The sequence below is a fragment of the Micromesistius poutassou genome (assembly GCF_964030765.1).
Source record: "Micromesistius poutassou genome assembly, chromosome: 16".
NCBI lineage: Eukaryota > Metazoa > Chordata > Actinopteri > Gadiformes > Gadidae > Micromesistius > Micromesistius poutassou.
In genome coordinates, this window is record NC_140286.1 from 13,101,557 (window position 1) to 13,121,556 (window position 20,000).

At 43.7% G+C, this 20,000-nt stretch overlaps 3 protein-coding genes across 11 annotated transcripts in view; all 3 read right to left on the reverse strand.

The window, feature by feature from the left end:
• Positions 1–6,050, reverse strand: part of spidr (scaffold protein involved in DNA repair) — a gene marked incomplete at its 3' end in the record, with an annotated part of 35,099 nt that extends 29,049 nt beyond the window's left edge. For all 4 annotated transcript variants that reach the window (XR_014638546.1, XM_084481217.1, XM_084481216.1 and 1 more), the window contains exons 1-6: positions 5,919–6,050; positions 5,575–5,739; positions 5,361–5,424; positions 5,009–5,200; positions 4,477–4,674; positions 3,658–3,800 (exon numbers count right to left, since the gene is read on the reverse strand). Coding sequence is in view for 3 of the 4 variants with exons in the window: in XM_084481217.1 (XP_084337343.1) it covers positions 3,658–3,800; positions 4,477–4,674; positions 5,009–5,200; positions 5,361–5,424; positions 5,575–5,739; positions 5,919–5,933 (777 nt within the window). The remainder of the gene's footprint in view (positions 1–3,657; positions 3,801–4,476; positions 4,675–5,008; positions 5,201–5,360; positions 5,425–5,574; positions 5,740–5,918) is intronic.
• A 622-nt stretch (positions 6,051–6,672) lies between these two features.
• Positions 6,673–15,908, reverse strand: mapre2 (microtubule-associated protein, RP/EB family, member 2). 3 transcript variants are annotated; one of them, XM_084481224.1, is made up of 8 exons: positions 15,810–15,863; positions 13,848–14,009; positions 12,476–12,603; positions 11,763–11,908; positions 11,153–11,369; positions 10,030–10,172; positions 9,066–9,224; positions 6,673–8,106 (listed from the first exon to the last, which is right to left on the reverse strand). In XM_084481224.1, exons 2-8 carry the CDS (start codon positions 13,967–13,969, stop codon positions 8,005–8,007), a joined length of 1,017 nt encoding a protein of 338 aa, XP_084337350.1. In that variant the 5' UTR covers positions 13,970–14,009; positions 15,810–15,863; the 3' UTR covers positions 6,673–8,004. The 3 variants fall into 3 exon arrangements, with proteins under 3 accessions (XP_084337350.1, XP_084337351.1, XP_084337349.1); XM_084481225.1 differs by lacking the exon at positions 13,848–14,009 and having other exon boundaries at positions 15,810–15,908; XM_084481223.1 differs by lacking the exon at positions 15,810–15,863 and having other exon boundaries at positions 13,848–14,419.
• A 1,262-nt stretch (positions 15,909–17,170) lies between these two features.
• dtna (dystrobrevin, alpha) overlaps positions 17,171–20,000 on the reverse strand; it is a 22,892-nt gene continuing 20,062 nt past the window's right edge. For all 4 annotated transcript variants that reach the window (XM_084481220.1, XM_084481222.1, XM_084481221.1 and 1 more), the window contains 3 exons: positions 19,886–20,000; positions 19,242–19,280; positions 17,171–18,473 (listed from right to left, as the gene is read on the reverse strand). In XM_084481220.1, coding sequence (XP_084337346.1) covers positions 19,263–19,280; positions 19,886–20,000 — 133 coding nt within the window. In that variant the 3' untranslated portion in view covers positions 17,171–18,473; positions 19,242–19,262. The remainder of the gene's footprint in view (positions 18,474–19,241; positions 19,281–19,885) is intronic.

Sequence of the window (20,000 nt, forward strand, 5' to 3'; positions counted from 1 at the left end):
CTGATGGTGCTGGTGATGTTGGTGGTGCTGATGGTGCTGGTGATGTTGGTGGTGGTGTCGGGGGGTATTGACCCCCCCCCCCCCCCCCCCCACATGCCCAGGGAGTTTTCCTGGGCATGCGCACACGTGCACTCGCACACTCGCACACACACACACACACACACACAGACACACACACACACACACACTAGTATAAAATACGTTTGGCTGACATACATCTGGTGCATCAGCCGCAGGTTATTCTATGTTTTATGTGGAGCCATAAAACTCTCTGTTGCTGTATCCTGTTCGATCCAGTTTGATGTACTACAACAAGTGTGTGAGTGAGCATTCATCATGGGGAATATTGAAACTGTGATCCACTTCAATCCAAACCAGTGTGTCTTAACCATGTCCCATGTAAATAAGCTTAAAGTTACAAGCATACCACTTCAAATGTGTTTGGAGGATTTTACACCAATGCTTCTGTGTGTGTGTGTGTGTGTGTGTGTGTGTGTGTGTGTGTGTGTGTGTGTGTGTGTGTGTGTGTGTGTGTGTGTGTGTGTGTGTGTGTGTGTGTGTGTGTGTGTGTGTGTGTGTGTGTGTGTGTGATCATATACAGGTGCATGTTGACATTGGATGGTCTTGACTTTTGTGTGTGATCAGATCAAATACCAAATACCAAATAACACACACACACACACACACACACACACACACACACACACACACACACACACACACACACACACACACACACACACACACACACACACACACACACACACACACACACACACACCAAATGTCATCACCCGAGTTTAACCCTCTAAAGGAGATCTCTCCAGGGCTCTTGCAGGGCTCCTCAACTCAAACCTTTAAGTTGGGTGACGGCAACTGTGACCCCAGAGATCTGATGTCAGCAAGTACAACTGTGACAAGAGGAAGTGGCCGGGCCCCACGGGAGCGATAATAATCCGCCTTTAAGCTTCCTCTTGAGACTCATAGCTCTGCAAACAGCGACCTGTGTCGTAGGGCTATCTGTCAGAAACGACCCCTTGATGCTCGCATCCCCCCCCCCCCTTACACCCCTGGTACGCACTTATTGTACGTTTTATGTCCTGGCACTTAGAAATAGTACTTAGCATCAGGTAGCATCTCATTCTGGCTATCTTTGTTGTACACGGGGAACGGGTTAACCAAGCAGTTGTTAGTGCTTGCCACTTGGTTCTATGAACCTCCTTACTGTACCGACAGTGATATATTGTTTCTCTTTCTTCAGATAAATCTACTTATTGTAAGTCGCTTTGGATAAAAGCATCTGCTAAATGCCCTTAATGTAAATTTAAATGTAGCACTGTGAGTAACTAGGAGTAAACACATGCAAACAAGGTCATTATAGTGCCGTTATGATGTCCTCTTTTCACTTTGAAACAAAGCGATGTCACCAGTCGATGACTTCATGCCTCTTGAGGTCAGAAACCACAAAGTCAACCGACCTCCAGCCTCCAAACCTTCCTTGAGAAATTCATCATTTACCAAGTTTTACTGTGCCAAGACCGGTTCACACTTGGGCCCTGAGGTAGGCGAGTACATGCAGAAGACAAATTAACACTCCTTTTACTGTCTGGGCCATGCCAGCCCTGCCTTCAACAAACATTGCTCCCAAGTGACTTGTGGCCAACACCAACTTATCCAAGACACCACGGAGGGGCTACAAAAGGCTTACTCAAACTCAGTGGGGTAAACATTAACCCGAAGTACATGGGACGAGATAGATGGCAATTAGAGCAACCTGTGGCTTTGAGCATAGCGAAGCTCATTTAGACTCTGATTCAGAGTCTAAATTTAAAAGGACTAAATACAGAACGGTTTGCAGTTAAGAGTCACCACAAAGGTAAACACACACTGACCACAAATATAATGGTCTGTATAAATATTTGATTTGGACAAGGGCTCGGCCTTATTTTAAATGGGTCCACCTAAGCCTGAGTTTAAATCAAGTGTCTGTGTAAACTCATCAACTTCTAACATTGAAAATAGCGTTTTTACAGAGAAAACTATTTGCACTGCTTGTTTAAGAACTCATGTGATTTCAGAGCCATTATCATGACACTTAAATGCTCCACCTAGTGGAAATTCTAATGTCCAGGGGAATTTCCCTGGCTAAACAGAGGGGATGAACCCAAATTACTTTGAGCCAGTATTGATTTAGAAACGTCTAAGTATCTGACAGCACATGCGTATTTGTCAAAATTAGATTGTTTATAAAATGATGTAAATATTGGATTGGACTTAATAACATTGAATGGCAAATATCATACATTATTTGCATTTAGTATCGATATTCGTATACAAATACGTCAGATTTTGACTAACTCTTAGTAGTTGGCCTTTTTCTGCATCACAATAATATAACAGCTCTACTATAAGCTGTTATACGTATATACCCATGTATAGTATGTATGTATGTATGTATGTATGTATGTATGTATGTATGTATGTATAGAGCTGTTTGGTGTTTATAAAAAATAAGAAAATATGCTTCTGACTTCTGACCGAGTGTTTTCCATTAACAATGTTAAAATAACTAATTTGAAAAGCTCTCCAAAGAAGAACAATATGCATCATTCTAAACATTGCCATTACCTCGGTCGCCCTCATGAGTTATGACATAGTCAAAACGCCTGGTACAATTCACTGTTCACATAATCCACTCAAATATCAAACTACAATGAAACGTCCCTTGAAAATAAAATTCTTTAAACAACATGAAACATGTCGACAACACCCATTGAGCCACACACTAGTCAAGTACAGCAATTATGCTAAACCTGTTGCCAAAACTAGAGTTTGCATAAGAGAGGGTATGACCCCACCTAGTGTCCATGAGCACACCTTTCTGCTAGTTGAATCCCAACAGATTCACACCGCCACCAACACGCTAATGAAGAACTCCTCGACATGACGTGAGGGGGGATTCAGAGGGAAGCTCCCTTCCATAGTAGAGCATATTTCCAAGCATAACAGGATGTTAACGCCACATAAACTGAGGAATGTGAAGAGGTCCTACAGGATTTCACTGGAGAGTTACAGCATACGTATCACTGCCGGCCAGCTGTGTGTTAGCAGATTTACAGGATTAATATGAGAGAGAGCAGGGAGGGAAACTGATTCGGTTTGGCATTGCTTTCGTTCAAAAATGTTAACAATACAATATTAAGTACATATGTAATACAATTATTAATTGCATATGCCGGTTGTAGTTTCCTGTATAGAAAACCTCTAACTTCTTTGTAGATAGTATTGCTAGTGCAATAATATTATTTTGTTGTCGTGCAGTAAAGGAATCCTATAGGAAACGTTAAACTGCAAGGGGTGGGGTTACTCCTCATTTCCTGTTTTGTTATTAAGAGGTTATGTTCCAGCGAAGAAGACCCACTTTTTGAGCGCCGGTGAGGCTTTCGAGGTGTATTTCTACATGGACCAGTCTACATTGTTTGTGTTTGCCAATTCCAGTAACATGATTTGTCGAAAAACGAATTAAGCGAAACATATTGAAATGCTCCATCTATCTGCCATCAGACTTGAGGTCTGGTTATGAATCTAAAGTCTGATTTGTGAAGCCATAGTTGTAAACCTATATAACTTCATATAAAACTATTAGCATTAACTTACCCCTGGTGATTTAGCTGCGTTCAGGTCTTTGTCAACGGCCTGTGGTGGAGACTCACACTCAGATATATGACCCGCACTGTCACGTTTCAACTGATCAGGGGAGCCGTTCAGATCACTGTCCGAATCAATGAGGGGAAGGTCCTCTGGAAACAAAGTCGGAAAACATGAGCAAGGAACAGCCATCCATTTCTCAACAACCATTTGATGTTCCTATAGCCTAAAATATGAAGCACGGAACCAAGAGGTTTATGAACATAATACACACGTCCATGCTTGAGAATTGTGTAACAACGATGTTTAAACAAAACTATCAGTGACAATAGTGTATAAAGTACAGCCTGATCCGATACTGGATTTTAGGGGCCAATGCTGACATTAGGTTGTAAAAGATTACCAATATCGATATATATCGGCCGATAATTCAAAATATAGATATATCAGTCTTATACATCTTGGTGTCCTGGGGGTGGAGCAGCTACTTGGGATTTGCTGCTTTCCCTCCAGCAATGCTTCGGGCCACAGCAACATTGTATTAAAACCATGAGCAAAAGGAACCAATGACCTGTAGTATGGGGAGGAGCTACTAACCTCCACAGAAAATGACGTAAAACTTTTAGTGTTGTGAGCGTTTACACAGATGTGCTCTGTTTAGAGGTTTCAGAGGATTTATAAAGAGGTGATTACGTTAATAATTCAACACCATTTCTAACGTTTTCATCTGCAAACACATACACACATACCGATAAATATATCAGACGATAAAATCGGCCCACCGATATATTGGTTGAGCTCTAATATAAAGTCTCGACCTAGAGGCACCTTCATCAGCGGGTAGTTTGGAGGAGCGCTCCATGGCGGCAGTTGGTCTAAGGGTTTTCCTACGCCTCTCTGGTGGTCTCGGAGCCATCGCTCTAGCCAGAGACTGGTCGTGATCGGTATCCGACTGGTCGCTTTCACTAGACGAGGTCCAGGCGATGTCCAACGGGTCGTCGTCATGGTGACTGAAGACGTGAGGTGCTGTGCAACCAGAGAAGATCAGGTTTATTTGTACTTTGATGGAAGATATCGCTACGGGCTCTGGTAAATTGTGGTATTTTATAGATGAAGAAATAAAAAGGGATCAATAGATAGACAATGGAGATAATTGTTAGTTGCATTTATTGCAATTATTGCAAGCAGGGTGACAGCCAGCTCGTCAGGAGAAGTCAGGGACACCTCGACACTCATCTAGCAGCAGCCGGGGATCGAACTAGCAACCTTCCGGTTACCAGCAAACCCGCTCTACCTCCTCTGCTACTGTCACCCCCCACTACTCGGTTATGGACATGTCTGGCCGTTTCAGAGTCTGTACCTTCATCAGCAGGGAGTACATGCGGTGCTCTGGCTGCTGGTCTCTGTATCTTCCTCTTCCTCTCTTGTCGTCTAGGAGGCACAGCTTTAGCCAGAACCTGCGCTGGGCTCTCGTTACCGGACCCCTCATTCTCACTGGAGGTCCACGCAATGTTCACCGGGTCGTCGTTATGGTGACCGGAGCTGTCATGCACTGAGTAACCATGGAGACAGAGATGAAGAGAGAGGACGTTTATGAGATGTGACTGACATCCACGATGGGACTAGTTCAATGAGGGTCAGGCATTTGTGTCCAACATGTCCATTACATACTATGCAAAGTTCCTGTGTTATGTCAATTCATGGAAAGGTACCTGAAAAAGAGGCCGGGTTCAACTTCCTCACAGCAGACAATGTCCTTCCAGACGAATTAAGATCCTAGTGTAAAAACAAGTGTGTTGTGTGTATGTCTCACATTCACAACTGAATAACAACTGAGAGTTCAATAATGCACTTTGAGGATGTGCATGTACTTTTGCATGTGCATGTTCTTATGCACTACTTGTGCACTTAAGCACAAAAACTTACCTTAACTTTAGGAAGGTCGACAAAGCTCTCTCCACACCTCTCCCACGCCCTGGCGGCTGAGCCGCCGGTGGCCAGGGCAGTTAACCCCGCCGCGGGGTTAACGCTGCTGTGTCCGACCTCATCCGGGAAGACAACACACCTGATGTCCCTGGAGGACTTCTTACTCTACAAGTAGAACATGAACCAATTGTTTTTAGGTAACCACAACAGAGGTAACCACAAGCCCCAAACAAACACACACTTTGAAATACATCACCAACACACCAACACACCAACTTCTGAGGCAGAGTTTGAATCCAATTGATAAACATGGAGGTCGCCGGGCTAGCTGTGAGGCTACGTACCTTTACAGAAGACATGCTGGCTTCTTTCTGGCTCTAATGTTCACATACTGGCGGGGATACAAGGTCAGCGGATGGGCTGAACTCTTAGTTTACGCCATCATTGTTTACCAGTGTCGAAATGTGTTGGTTTGGCAACTCTCAACGTCTTGGTCAACCGCTACATGGAGCGTAACGCTGGGATGTGTGCGCTTGTTTTAACTGCCGCGGCACGCCGGACGGGGGTTAGCGCGTGTATGTGCGTGCAGTTTCTTCCCTCGCGAATGTACCCGACGTAGAAAACAAGCGCACCCAAGTCGTTCACATAACTGGTGTTTAATGTTGGGCAATCTTTAATTAAGTGAGTAAACCATAAAGTTTGGGAAATGTATTTGGCTATTTGTAATATTTTTGGTAAGTATTTTGGTAATTTTCGCAATTGCCCAACATTTGACGAATATTGTATTAAAGTCTGTGGTAGCTCTGGTTAAAGTCTTATACACTGTATATAGACGTTGTAATATATCTGGTATGACTATGCATGTGTTAATGTGGTAAACAAATCCAAATATTTCAGCCCCATGACATTTAACTGATGGCTAGCTATCCATTATTGTTTTCATTCATTCATTCATGCATCCATTCATTCATTTGCAGAACCTCAAGTTTGAGTGACATGACATTGACACACTCCTTCAGGCTCCCGTAGGTGAAAGGTTTTATTACAGCACGCCGTTCTACACCCGACCGTCAAACATCAAGTTAAACATACAAAAGCTCACTTAACATCGTTTTTTTTATTAAATATGTAAAAAGCGGGTCAAGTTATTCACAAATAAAATGCAAACATGCAACACAGTTTGGGGAATGCATAATGAGTGGGACATAAAAAAAACACTATTCATACTTATTGACAGTTTACATTCCTTTTCATTTACACAACAGTATCTGACTAAAGCATTATGGTGCACTGCTGAGTTCAATAATAGTAAATGTAACATTATGAACAGGTAATTACTGGAATATAGCATGTCAAATAACTCAGTGAACTTACACACATCTTTTCTAAGTAGTGTGATTGACAAATCATTTATAATATATATTATATCCATGGAACAGATATCAGTGGCAATGTGCTGCAAAAGTATAAAAACAAAAAACGTTCTCCATCTTGATAAGACTAGGCCACAACAAATGCATTTTCCTCCCCTATGTTTGTGACCTACTAATTAACCAGTCACCAAACACCAAACCATATTACCAACATTATTCACACACTATCGGTATGAGTAATACATTTTTGAGCTCACAATTATCTGAAACATTTGTGTTTTATGAAGATAGCCATCGTACAGTCCTGGTTGGTTTTTCAACATTTAATTCACAATTAACTGACTGTGTTGTCTCCTCTTCCAAAGGATTCAACGTAAGGTCGTATACTTTAATACTAATGCTAAGGCTTAATAAATATGGTGAAAGTGTGTGGACCGATTGTCCACTCCTAGGTCAAATGTCAGTGCAACACATGGAAGGAGGTTTTATAAGAGCTACTATGAGCCCTTTCAGGGCTTTTGCTTATTGCATTCGTGTGATTAACGTGGTTGATATGTAAAAAAGACACACACAAAAAAATCTGTAGAAAACGAAAGGGAGCAAAGATGCACAAATGAACACTTGTACGGACAGGTAGAAGTTACCCGTCTGGACTTCAGCATGTCATCATATTCAGGAATCCGATTGACCTGTCAACACCCACACACACACCGTCCATGGAAACTCCTGGGATGGTCTGAGCTTGTCTGCGCGTGGAGGTAAAAGTGACCCAAACCGGCCATGGGTTGTTCACCAACAATCACAAAAACACAGAATATCAACTGGCAGGATTTAAGAAAAATCATGAACTGAAAAAGAACGGATGGTGGGTTCTTTCTGGGGGGGGGGGGGTGAGGGTGGGGGTTGGGGGTTGGGGTTGGGGGTGGGGGCGTTGCTTCATTTGCTCAGTCTTCAAGAGAACAAAATTAAGAAACCACGGTGGAAAAACTTAAAATCCTTTGACGGTTGTTTTCACTATAAAAGAAGGGCGTGGGGTTGCGGTGAGCGAGGACAACAGTCAGTATTCATCCTGTTCTGGCTGATCGTCTGGTACCTCCTCCTGGGGCTGCTGGGGGTCCGCCTCCTCTCCGTCCCCCTCGGCCAGCTCCCCAGCCCCCTCCTGGAAGACAGAACACATGGTTGATGGCTATCGAACCTTAAAAGGAGGACTAGTCTCTAACCTTAGAGGTTAGTTCAGGAGGTAGAGCGGGTTGACTTGTAACCGGAAGGTTGCTGGTTTGATCCCCCGAGTGTCGAGGTGAGCACGACACTCCCTACCTGCTCCTGACGAGCGGGCTGTCACCTTGCATGGTCCGCAGTCGGGTGTGTTAATGTGTGAATGAACATGTTGTGAGTCACTTTGGGCATAAGCGTCTGCTAAATGTCCTAAAGGTGAATGTAAAAACAGCATCATCTCTGGTGGAACACGGATGAATGGTTTCTCTGTCTGATCCACTCCGTTTACAGTTGATTGGTTGTTCAGTTGAGGGTGTGGTGAGTGTCATCACTGAGCTCTGTAGTAGAATTGTGTTCGACGATGTGTGACACGGTTTTCGATGAATAGTGTAGTGTGCTCAGTGATGTCTTCTTTTTAATTTACAACCGAGTTATTCTCTAAAAAATTACTTTGCAAATACACCAACATTATATTTGTGCTGTGTTTTCGTGCCTGCTGTTCGTATTTCCGGCAAATGCCATTTTATCCTGTTCATAAGTCCTGTGTATTCACTCACATCCCATCGGACTCAAATCCCCAATAAAGAAACAACAAGGCATTGGCAATTAATGTACGCACTTATTTTATGTTGTACGTCCTGGCACGTAATGTACACACTTTTTGTACGTTGTACGTCCTTGCACTTAAAAATAGTACTATGTGTAGCGGCTTATCCTAGCTATCTTTGTTGTATACGGGGAATGGGTTAACCTAGCGATTGTTAGTGCTTGGCACTTGGTTCTATGAACGTCCTTACTGTACCGACAGCGATATATTGTTTCTCCTTCCGACAAATGTACTTATTGTAAGTCACTTTGGATAAAAGCCAAATGCCCTCAATGTAAATGCAGTGTCAGACTGACCTGTTCGTCTGCAGAGTAGAGGACCTCCATCAGTCGGTCCACAAACGGAGCGTTCTCCTCCCCTTGCTCCTGGCAAAGCAGTTCTACCTCCCGCAGTTTGCTGAAGTAGAAGTCTCGCTCCTTCTCCACCCCTTCCAACGCCAGCTTCAGTGTACTCATCTGGGAGGATTCACAGTTATAATTAAGGCAATGTTCGCGATCCACCACACACCGTTTTAGCTAATGGAAAAACAAAAGTCGATATATTTGTACTCCGCTGTGATGCCGTCGGATGAATACATTGGATTCACACTGCCCTGGATATCCAGAGTACTTCAAAAATGCTCAATACTAAAAGGACTCAATTGACAACAATTTCCATGCAGCCGAAAAGATGTGGCTTTGTTTATGACCGTTAGTCTATAATTTGTGAAGCACTACAGGAAATGTGATGTTTACACATTGATGGTTGGATTGTTGTGAAAATCATGCATTTAAAATCAATAACCCCACCGCTAAGTAGGAAATATAATACACACACAAAGCATCACTTCTTCAAACTCCAGTAACATAATTTTACTTAAACTGCATCCAAAAAATCCTACCCGAGAGAATGTTTTACCAGTTGCAGTATTCCCTTCTGCAAAGATACTTTTCTTTTAACATCCATGAACAAAGTATGTCATAAGAGAGAAACTGCTTGGTGATATATGATTAATGATTAAAGATTTTTTAGAACCAGAGTAAATAAAGTCTTAATAAGAGGCTAGACCATGGATGAAAGTTTACAACAAATATTATTTGTTTGTGCTTTCATTTTGCTCATTTCTACATACAAAACACAAAGAATGTGTGCTTTCCTAACGTAAATCATAACAGGACCTTGATCTTCTGGATCTTCCCCTCGCCTCCATAAGAGTTCATCCAGAACATGACTCCATGCATACAAACAACACAGGTCAACAAAGGGAGGCAGTAAACCGACCTGTTCATTCAGAAGTGTGACCTGGGCCTCCAGTTCCTTCTCTCCCTTGGCTGGGGTGGACGGCCCAGGGATCTTTTTGGCTGACGAGGGTCTAGATGAAGGTGTTACAGACTTGGCTATAGTACAAGTGGGCCTGGAGACTCCTATAGGAAACATCAGTGTTATATTAGATGCAATCCGTTTTGCAGAAAGGCAAAACGTCGACGTGTTATTTATAGCAGACACTTACGAAAGCCACCCAACGGTATAGAATGTTCCGTTTAACAGGTCCACAGACAGAGATGAAACTTATACTCCCAAGACTGGTTAAACCAACCAAAAGTCAACCTACCAACATATAGCGTTTAGACATACTGTAATGAATGAATTAAAAATATTGTTTCAGCCAAGGTATTGAAGTTTAAAACAGTAACACTGTAAAACCATGAATATTACTTTGCTTAGAGTGTAACACAATGGAAGCTTACGTAGCCCGCTTGCATTGTAATCGTTAGTTTACGATCATTAACGACAGTTATGCCATCTACCTCTCCTTTGTGAAACCGTGAACGAAACCATGGTACATGTATGTTATCTATAAACCTATATTGGCTGAGCAGGATTATAAACAGTGGGATAACATGACACAGCTGGAATAATAGCAAATGTAAATCATGCAATGGACTGACTGCTCTTTTAGACAGCAATGCAAGAACACAGGCAGGATAACTGGCAGCACAAAAATCAAGTCAAATGAACTGTACAATCTGAATGAAATCCACTGATGGAGTGGATTGGAACATTTTAATTTGGTGCAAAGTGTAAAAATAATCTGTCAGTGTCAGGTATGCTGATGTGACTGGTCTAAGTCTTACGCCATAATCACACATGGCTGCTTGTTTATCTCTTCTTAGGCCTTAGGAAGATATCAACAGGAAGAGGTATCCACATTGAACATAAGATATATGCAATAGAATCATCTGTCCAATTAATACCATGTAGATGCATTTTTTTAACCAAAGCACCTTAGGTACAACGGTGCATAACATGTACAACCTTGACAGCTATGTCAAGGTTATCGCCGTTCCTTCGTTATCAGGCTACTCTAACCCACTAACACCAATGCCTTTTGGTTCCCACCTACCTGCTGTGGGGGAGCTAGCTGCGTGGAGGGACTTCTTGGGCAGGTTGAAGATCTGCTCTCCAGGGTCGGGCGGAGGGATGGCGTCCTGACCCTGCCTGGCCTGCACCGGGTCGTACTCTTTGCCGTCGTAGTTTGCGTCAAAGAACCTCTTGAACCACTGGATGAAGTCCAGGTTGTCCTGAAACCTCCCTTTGACGAGCTTCTCTACGGGGATTATCTGGGCGGAGGGGGAAACACAAGGGCTTCAAACATCAGGAACACAACAAGAGAAAACCATTAAATGGTGAACTGTCTACGTTTATACAGCGCTCTTCTGACCGGCGGCCACTCAAAGCGCTTTTACAATATTGCCCAACATTCCTAACATTCATTCACACAGTCACGGCGGAGTCAACCATGCGAGGCGACAGCCAGCTCGTCAGGAGCAGTTAGGGGTTAGGTGTCTTGCTCAGGGGACACCTCGACGCTCAGCTAGGAGGAGCCGGGGATCGAACCAGCAACCTTCCAGTTACCAGCCAACCTGCTCTACCTCCTGAGCTACATGCCGCCCCATTACAAATACATAAATGAATAGTAACAATAAGGAAATGAGGATTCTCTCTCGACTCACCTTGTCCACATTCACCCTTTTAAATGAGGCCTGCAACACTTTCCAATTGTGGATGTACTCATGCTCCAGTTTAGCTTGAAACTTGACCTTCTTAAGACTGACGCAGCCAGGAAACAGCAAATCCATGAACTGGCAGTAGGCCGCTCCTAGATGGAATACAATCACAGTCAAAACCTGGGGGATGTATAAGGAATATGGGGAATGAACTCCCCTCATAGCCCAGTTTATTCTATCCAGATTATTAACTCTCTCCGATAGCATGATTGCTAGTATCATTTTTATGAACCAAGGCTAAATGCTATAACAACAGTGTAACAGTCTGTGTTGTTAATATGGGCTAAGTGAAGCCAGTCCACGATAAGCCTTGCTAATGTCTTCTTAAAAGCCCACCGGAATTGACATACTTTAAGAGTGTGTGAGCTGGGGCGACAGACAGGAGTGATTGTGATTAGATTACTTAGACCCAGCAGCAGGACATGGCCGTTTGCAAGCTTTATTTATAGACGCCTCCCAGTCCCCCACCAAGAATAGGTGAGTGCGTTACTCAGATTGATTTAACTTTATCACTGGGTCAAGCCGAGCCACTTGTTGGCTAGGTAGTAATTAGTGCCTCTTACATGTCTGTTACCAGTCTTACCCAGCTTATCGAAAAACAGTTGGCATGCACCCAGAACAACAATCACACTATCCCTCCGGTTAAAACGGGTTCTTACCTGAAGACAGCTGCTCCACTTTTGTGTAATTTAGGCTGAGAATATCATTAACCCAGGCAGTGATGTCATGCCTGCTCATAGTCTCCTGGGTTATTGAGGTAGAGTATACGTTGACCGCCATCCCCCAACTGCAAGAGATGAATGAATACATTCTAATAAAGCAATAATAAGGCATCCCCTTTCAGCTCAGTACGTCAAGCAAGGCAAAGGTTAGGAATTGGGATATTGATTTTGTCTTGGTTACACGGGAGCCCAGATAACACAAAGCACCTCCACTTATTCTCAAGTGTGGTAGAAAACAAGTTAATCCAACTTCTGTAACGCTTCTTTACCAAATCACCATAATGCATCGTTAACACATTCAGCAAAGACATCTGTTCCACAAGTCATAACACATTGCCTTAATGCATTATTCCTTGAAAATAACTCAAATATGAAACACACAGTCCACAATCAGTGCAGTTATTCAAAACGTGCATTTGTCCTCCGAATTCCAACCCAAAACAGACCATCTCACAACACAGGGTGTCTGGCTGTGGACGAAGGAGGAGGAAGTGATGAAATTGCATGAAAGGCTGCATATTTTTTTGCCCTTTTCGTGCAGCCCAGTTCGTATTCGTTGCGCTGTTTTTCGCGCACAAGTCCAAACACTCGATCCAAATCTGAGCCCTTTGCAGCCACACATCCATGCAGGAGGGGAGGCTCCACTGACGGGCTGGGGAGGAGGGAGCAGACTGGGCCAGCCGTTCCCATGTCAACAAAGCGGATGTACTGTTAGCTTTGTTAGCCATGCAGTAATAGCCGTTCATGGGGGCGGTGTGGACGCTCGGCCATATGTCAATTGCAAAACCTCACATCAAGGGTCGACCATGCAACCGAGCATCTATAGATCCGCATCCGAATGCATGTTGGATCACTCAGTTTGCTGCCACCAAACACCGAGCAGCATGACCTGCTCTGATGAATAAATGCCATTCTGGTGATGAGGGTGGCTGTCCATTCCCATAGCATTTGACACGTCGGTGATTGTGATCACTTCGATTGGGTGCTATTCGTCTACGAGTAAAGCATACAGTAATACCCTGCAGCAGGACCACCATCAGACACTATCCTCTTATATAATTGTGCTGAAAAAACCCAACCATGGATGGGCCTTTAGCGATTTGCGCCATGGCTCCAATGACAGGACTAGATAATAACAGAGGGCACGAAGCGCCTTTACGAGCGGGGCTGGACGCACACGCAAACCCGGCCACCGACGAGAAGCACATCACCGCAAAATCAAAACGAAACTGCAGCTACGATCGATCCCGTTTACATCTCGCAGGCGTTATTATGAGACGGGATCAGATGCGGCATTACACGCGTTTACCTGTAGGCGCGCTCTCCTCGCACTGTGTTCTTTCTGTAGGGAATGATGTTGGATCCGTTGTCCTGGACCATGTCGTTGTTGTTCTCTCCATTTGGGGAAAGTACTTGGGTGGGACCAGGCATCGGGCCTCTTTAATAGTGAACAGATTATAGTCTGTTCCCCCTGTGCAGAAAGGACGATGGAAAAGCCTAAGAAAGTGCCGCACCTCAGGCTCGCTCCGTCTGCGTGTTCTTCACAGATCTCCGCCCGGTGACGTCGCTGCGCCCTGCCCACGTGACTGCAAGGGGTGGCCGCCTGCTCCTTTTTATAGTGGGATGTTTCACCCGGTGTGAATCTGATCTGATCTCATCATCAACCATCAGGACGGCACGTTTGAAACGAACCGCGTTTTGGGCCATGGAAATAGGATGATCTTTGGTTTTTAATCAAGTGCTCTGCAGTGATTGAATGACCACACGATGAAAGGGTAATGCAACCTCTCTAACAAAGAATGGGTGTGAATCAATTTACAGTAGAAGATGCATACAGTGGGTGGATGTGTGCTAAAAGAGGGGGCAGCTGACCTTTGACAGGATGGTAGTACTACTGACTGACTCACTCACACCAAAAGGCTGGGTGCCTAGGGCAAAGCTGTGATACAGACATCCACACATTCAGCATTAAACAGTACCCTCACCCAGTCTCTCAGGCTTCTAATTCTGGAACAGTAAGCCAGATCCAATACATTTGAAATATTCAATGGTTTTATGCACGTTGGCTCGTAGACGCTGATAGCAGACTGATGTGCAGGAAGCAGCAAGCCTCATGAGGGCCAAGTCTGCCAGATGTGTGACTGACTACTACAAGCACATAGTCATGCTATGCTATGGGAATAATAACATGTGTTAAACGTTAAAAGCCACGATGCATGACACAATCCCACACAGACTACTACTAATATGAATAAACATTATGCTTTCATAATCCAAAATCACCTAGGCTGATTGCTAATACTCTGGCAACTAGCTAATACCGTGCAAACCGTGCACTATGACTTCACTACCACTAGATCTATCCAAAGGATCAGACACAGAACAACTAATACCCTGCTGGCAGTATGCACACGTCTGCAAGTTCCCACGTCTGTATTCTTCAGAACACACACCGACGAGGGACACAATGCAAAGAAGTCATCGGATGGAAACCCCCTAAACGACACAGCTATGACTCATTCTCCTGGAAAGTGTTTTCAAACCAGTCGTTTTTTGTTTGGATGGAGTCGTTCACGTTACCGCTATTTACTATGCAACGTGGAAACTTGCATAAACGCTGACTATGCGATAAAACCCGACGTTCAGGTGTGTGTGTGTGTGTGTGTGTGTGTGTGTGTGTGTGTGTGTGTGTGTGTGTGTGTGTGTGTGTGTTCCCTGTTGGTTCGACTCAAAAGGACACACGCAAAAAAACGAGTTGTTCAGAGGTTATGCAAATGTTGCAGGGCACCGATGTTGGAAGTCGTGCATAAGCAAAGGCACCACGTCAAAACTTAGCCCACACAGTCACAACTTCACCAACCGAGTCACAACTTAAGTTAACCAATACGGTCCCTGCAAGAACACAGTTCATACCTGTAATGTCGCGAGAACCAAGACACAGTCCAGGACCTGGACGGACAGATCTCTGTCACTGAACCAATGTAATAACCTTATAATAACACACGTTTGGGTGAAACCCGAGTTCCCTGCTGTTGTGCTTTTCAAATTGATTAATTAATTGTTTTTTGGCATTGAGTTCAACAAATAGTAATGTGTGTGTGCCTGCACTTTGACAGAACCAGCCGCCACACACACAGAACAGCAGCAGAGCCTGCAAACGCACAAAGTAATCGATGCATGGGGGAAGCTGTGTGATCCATCTCTCAGCCTAAGTCTACTTTTCGAAGAGTAATTTCCGGACAAAAAACGCGTAATAGTTAATTTGACTCACCAGTGAACTCGGATCCTATCCCCAGGTTACACGGTGTTAAAAAATCGGCTCTTTTCCTGAGTCACCCCACCCTCGACTGTGCGTTCGCACCGATTCGTGCTGCACGATGACGAGCACAACGCACCCCTGTTTGATTCGGTAAGACGACACCGCGGAGGCCGCTCATTGGTCGGTTTCTGACATCTGCTCTGAGTCCGACCAGTCATATCGCGATGCGTTGCTCGATGAACGCGGTTGACAGTTCCCTCCACATCCACACATATGTCACTTTCCTTTTTACTCGGCCTTTACACGCCTTATCAATTATTATATATTGTATATATCTAAAACCCTATAAAATATATATAAAATTCAATGTATAACATATCTATAACATATACATATAACAAAAAAAATATATAGAATGTAATGTAACGTAGCCTAATATATATATTTACATTTACATATGTACATTTAATTTTTTTGTCAAGTTTTGATTGAGTTGCAGCGGTGCAATAATTTATCCATTAACACAATGTAGAGTTTAGTGTAATCGTAGCAGCTGTTCGCCACACGGTGATCCAGCAGTTACAGACTCTTACATTCCTCCAACAGAGCATAGAAATATAGGACTAGACAATCGCCCCGGGGCCAACAGTTGCACCCATATGGTTGCACCCTGGCGCACCCTGTTTTCTAATCAGGCTGGGGGTTTTGAATGGCAGCCACTGCGCATGTCCGTAATTATTTTTGGTGAGGACTTTTTCGTCGCCTCGAGATAATGAAACAATTCCAAATAAAGAGCAGTTATCACTGAGTGTGCACGCTTCCTGCAGGCCTAGTCGTTTTCCTGAAATGTGAATGAGGTGGTGATGGGTGTGTTGTTGTTATGCATGTTATTATTTCCTAAATAATATATATTTGAAATAAGGAATATATAGTCAATTGTGTAGACTTCTCCGATTTTAAACTATAGCATCTCTATACTTTAGAGATGCCTCTCTGGCAAATGCGTTTAAATATGAATATGGAATGGAAGTAGACTACATGAATTGTTTCATTGAATTAACTGAAGGATTCAGGTTGGCATTGCGGTCTATTAAATGTGTATTTATGTCTGTTTGGTTTTAATTAACTCAGCTATACCGTCATTCCTCTGAGAGAGGGGAAGTCTTGAAAATTCCCACTATGGAGCGTTAGACTGCATGGTTGCTCTTACGTTACGTCATAAACCCTCTGAATAATGGATGCTAGGTCAGCAGCACCATGGTGCTTATAGGACAGGTAATGAATGTAGCGCCAGAGACAGACCGACTGAAGTGTGTCAGGCTGGGATGAGGAGGAGAAACGCTTCACAGGTCACAAAATGGTGATACAGTGTCAACACTTTATTATGCATCTTCTCCGCCATGCAAAGTCACTGAAAGGAACTACCAAAAAAAAAGAATAATTAAACCAGATATATTTCACAAATTTCAGATTTAAGATGAACTTTCCATTTCTTTTTCGTAGCTGGGTAATGACGTATGGACACCCAGAAGGGCAGGACATTTTGGTAGTGTGTGTGTGTGTTGGGATGCGCGTGTGTAACAGTGATTGATGTGCAGGACTTACAGCCTAACATTTTGGTCATAATAAAAACGCAAATTAAACAATACGGAAACAAACATTCACCTATTACTCCTTTTAAGGGAGTATAAACAAAGAAAAATGTTTGTGTCTTTCTCTGGTGTAAACCATTTGTTTCAGAGTACATTTGGAATCCTTGCAAATGACTTTCCTTCTTTGAATTTCTTTTTCTGAATTTCCATGTTCTTCAAGCATTATCCTCTGTGTTTCAAAGCTCTGAAAACAGTGAATCGACTGGCTTCATCGACATCAGACATCAAACGAGACAACATCTGTGAGCATCTGACACCTCCTCCTTTATCCAGTGATGGAAAGCCACATTTCCTCAGACTCGTCTATGGTCTGTTAGAATGTGGCTAACAGCTTGTTAGCTCCAGCTTGTTAGCCGCAGAGAATGTGGCTAACAGCCTGTTAGCCACATTCTCTGTCAGGAATCTGAATAAATTCCAGTGAGAGGTCACTTAATCAGCCACGGCTGTATGCACAATCCATGACCTGTGTCTCAAACCCAATCCACGCGGCTAGGAAATACTTTCACCCGACAAGAACACAAAAGTCGGTCAAGACCAGTTTTAACACAACAAATCTATTGGGAAAATCCGGTCATATAGAGGCTAGAATTATAGTCTCAGTTTATACGATCTTTGCTGAGTTACAATAATCTCTGTTTTGCTATCATGCTGAATAAAACAACCAAGTTATGACCCCAGTTTTTGTCTTTAGAAATGAGGTAAACTCCACGGTTTGCCCACTTGTATAACGAACATAACGTCCACTCAATAGCTAGACAAGTCATTCAAAACGAGGGTAAAAAGTTGACATTTTTCCGATGTTGTGTTTTTATGGCACCTGCGGTAAAATAGACTGCTCAGCAATTCATTAGATCTCCACGACATTTCACAGTATTGTCTCGAACATGTAGTGGGTTTAAAAATATACCTTTACACAACTGTACTCTATGGGTGGATTTGAAAACACTCAATCTTCACGTCTTCATGAGCCTCAGTGTCATTTCCTCCTGGGTCTTCTTCTGCTGTTCCTTCTCCTATTGCTTATCTGTCAAGAGAGCAGTGGTCGGTGTTGTCAACACAGACAGCAGGAGCTCGGCCGACCAGATACAGGATACAGAAATAGTCTCGGAGCATTTCAAACATTGCAACATTGCAATCACGCCATCATCAGTTGTGTAATGCTATGCAACTGTTTTTGTTTTTCGCCCCGAGGGGTTACATTAAAATAGCCATGTGTTGGAGACCATCCCTCCTCATCACATCTGCTGGGTTTTCCTCCATAGCTTCCGTTTGCAGGCCCTTAATGACTACGCTCTCAAATCAGGGAATCTGTTTACTACTGGATTGCTTAACAGCACCACGACAATACAAACACACAGCGTGTCGTAAAACCCCCGCGGTCGACGCCCACCGTTCGCAGACACTGTTACAGTACTACCCGTCACTACCCCCCATCGGAGCACGCTTTCCTCTCCTGTGAGATAATTAATCGTCGTTTATCTCCAATCCATTGTTTTAAAGTGTAATTAGGTTTTAGCGTATTAGTCCAACACCCTATTTTAATTATTTGCTCTGCAGGGAGGATCGTGGAAGTGGCATATTCTTCACCAGGTTGGAGAAGCACAGCAATATTCAGATCATCTCCTATTCCCATTCATGGTATCATTTTACACTTGAAACTAAGTGATTGTGGTTTACTTTTCTTAGCGGCAGCTATGTCATGTGACATATGTGTCATGTGTTGTATTCATGAATATGACGTGTATCATCATTATATCATTCATGTCAATGAGGAATCTGATCAAATACTTACCAGAAATGTGAAGAACCATGGTCACTGTTGTAGTGTCACCTATACACACACACACACACACACACACACACACACACACACACACACAGACACACACACACGCACACACACAGTGCAAGTAATAAGAGAGTGACACAACATTGTGAGAACACTATATATACTAGACACAGACCGGGAAGTCAATTTGCATAGCAGCACAAACGAGCCTCAGTGTGATGCGGCCCTGTATAATGACAGTGTCCATGCAAACATTTGCGGAAGAAATACTGTCATTCTCCACCAACCGAACAATGCTGGCGTTCAACAACAACACCGCAATTGCCCAGGGAACACATTTTGTGTCTCCATAAAGCGACGATCGGTGATGATTGTGGATACCACACTCGTCCCTTCCACATATAACGAATGTGGTCTGAAAACATTCACTGGATTTTTGTGTGTGTGTGTGTGCGTTGAGTGCGTGTTTGTGTGCATATGTGTATGTGCATTGAGTGTGTGTGCACGTGCGTGCGTGCGTGAGCGTGCGTGCGTGTGTGTGTGTGTTTCAGCTTCCCTTCGGCTGCTAAGTGGGTGGTGGTGCCGGCCGGCAGTGGAGGATGGGTCTGGGGGGAAGAATGTTTTTGGGAGCGTTTGTTTTATCCTACCAGGCAGTCCTTCTCCGGTTCCTGCCTGCGCTTCATCAGCTCCTCCGCCCGGAGCCCCTCCTCCAGCTGCCGGTCCAGGTCCAGCTCGTAGCGGCCCTCGTCCGGGACACCGAGC

Coding starts and splice junctions, on each gene's coding strand:
- mapre2 (XM_084481224.1), bottom strand. CDS start 13,969: ATGCCTGGTCCCACCCAAGTACTTTCCCCAAATGGAGAGAACAACAAC. Junction 10,173..11,152: donor AGCTAGCTCCCCCACAGCAG/GTAGGTGGGAAC, acceptor TGTTTCCTATAG/GAGTCTCCAGGCCCACTTGT. Junction 8,107..9,065: donor TCTACTCTGCAGACGAACAG/GTCAGTCTGACA, acceptor TCTGTCTTCCAG/GAGGGGGCTGGGGAGCTGGC.